This window comes from Nanorana parkeri, unplaced genomic scaffold (genome assembly GCF_000935625.1).
Source record: "Nanorana parkeri isolate BGI_ZX_2015 unplaced genomic scaffold, ASM93562v1 scaffold358, whole genome shotgun sequence".
In the NCBI taxonomy this organism is placed as follows: domain Eukaryota; kingdom Metazoa; phylum Chordata; class Amphibia; order Anura; family Dicroglossidae; genus Nanorana; species Nanorana parkeri.
This window is the reverse complement of record NW_017306626.1, coordinates 267,949-269,621: the sequence shown is the minus strand read 5'-3', so window position 1 is coordinate 269,621 and position 1,673 is coordinate 267,949. Positions and strand designations below refer to the sequence as shown.

At 39.8% G+C, this 1,673-nt stretch overlaps 1 protein-coding gene across 1 annotated transcript in view; it reads right to left on the bottom strand.

Annotated features, from left to right (window-relative positions):
* Positions 1 to 1,673, bottom strand: part of KLHL2 (kelch like family member 2) — a 98,131-nt gene that overhangs the window by 38,066 nt on the left and 58,392 nt on the right. The window contains exon 7 of the mRNA XM_018558780.1: positions 843 to 959. Coding sequence (XP_018414282.1) covers positions 843 to 959 — 117 coding nt within the window. The remainder of the gene's footprint in view (positions 1 to 842; positions 960 to 1,673) is intronic.

The window sequence follows — 1,673 nt, the reverse complement described above, 5'->3', positions numbered from 1 at the left end:
TATGCTAACCCAAATCTCAGTCCCACCTGGCTGCTACACAGCTCCCTGCGGCCTCTCTCTGCTCTGGGGGTGTAAGGATCCCCGATTCATCACATCTATTACAGTGTATTAGATGTGAGGACGCTGAGGGACATACTACTGGGCAGTTTTATTCTGCTCAATTTCTCCTTTAAAAACAGACAACTTAAACATGAAACATTTTAAATCTTAGAAATTACTGTTCCAAAACTGAAACATTGAATAAAAGAGCACCCTGCAAAGAAGAATGTAAATACTTATTTCTTCCGCACCCTAAACACCTATCTACTATAAAGAAATCACAGCTTAAAGTCTCTTAAAAAACTGACACTTCTCAGAGTGCATCTCCTGATTCCACTAGGATAGAAAGTGTGCTACTGGCTGAATCACCGGGTGGTAATCAATGGAAAGCACTGATATAAAACACCACATCTAGGAACTACCTAAGGTGCAATATCATACATTTCTGCTCTTAGATTTACATTTAACGCCTGCTGTTAAATAACATCCTTCCAGGTGGGGTCCTGTGCAGTGAGGATGTTGACCAATGTTTTGTGCAGCTCCATGTTGAAGCTTGTTTCAAAGTGATCTCCTGAAGTAGGCTGCACCTAGCGGTAAAGGAACCTGAAGACCTGATCTACTGCTCAAGTTTTCTGGTTTCCCGCCAGCACTGTGCAGTTCAAATCCAACTGGTGTTGAAATATTAACAAACTAACCCAACCTGATCTGCAATTAACACTAAAAAAGCCTACTGGCTATGGCAATATACCTCACCTTCGAAAAGCCATTCAGTCTCAATATATGGTGAATCTGTTTGGTCTTACCTGTACTAAATAGTCCCTGGACAGTAATGGAAGACGGACATGTTCCATCAGATGTGCCATGTGCTCCTGACGTACATCCTTGTCGTGGTTTACCCAAGCAATAACCGCTTCAAACACCTTGAAGTAAACACATGGTATGAAAAGCATGTGACATATCTCTGATGAACAGAACAAAATCAGAGATGCTAAAACTTGCAGGAGCAAAAACAATAGATTTGATCATGTACAGTTTTAAGTTAGTAGTCATTCTAGTCTAAGGCTTTCACACCTAGGTGTTTTGTCATTCAAAGCAAAGCACAACAAAATCCTCAAGACAAGGAATCCTATTCATCTCTATGGCCCCTGTTCACACCTCAGCGTTTTGTGACACAAAGTTTCCCATTAAAGTCTATGGGACCAAAAAGAGCTATAAATCTGCCAAAAACTAGTTTAAGTACTTGCGCTCAGGTGTGAACAGGGGCCATAGAAATTAATGGGATCTCTTGTCTTGAGCATTTTGCCCCACTTCTTTTTGAGCGACAAAACACCTAGGTGTGACCGGGGACTAAAGAAGGATCAGAAATTATAGTTAGCAATATTGTTCTAAAATGATCAGAGATAGTATCTATATGTTGGGAACTGGCCAAATCCCCAAAGAACATTTACATAATGTATCTTATAATTTAGGTACAACAAAACTTAAAAATGTAAGAAAGATTGTGTAGGTTTTCATATATTATATGTGTGTGCGTGCGTGCGTGCATTGTGCCATGACCATCCTGGAAATAAAACAAAGCCAGGAACAGGTAGTAAAAAAAAAAAAAAAAAAAAAAAAAAAGAGCCCCCCCAACT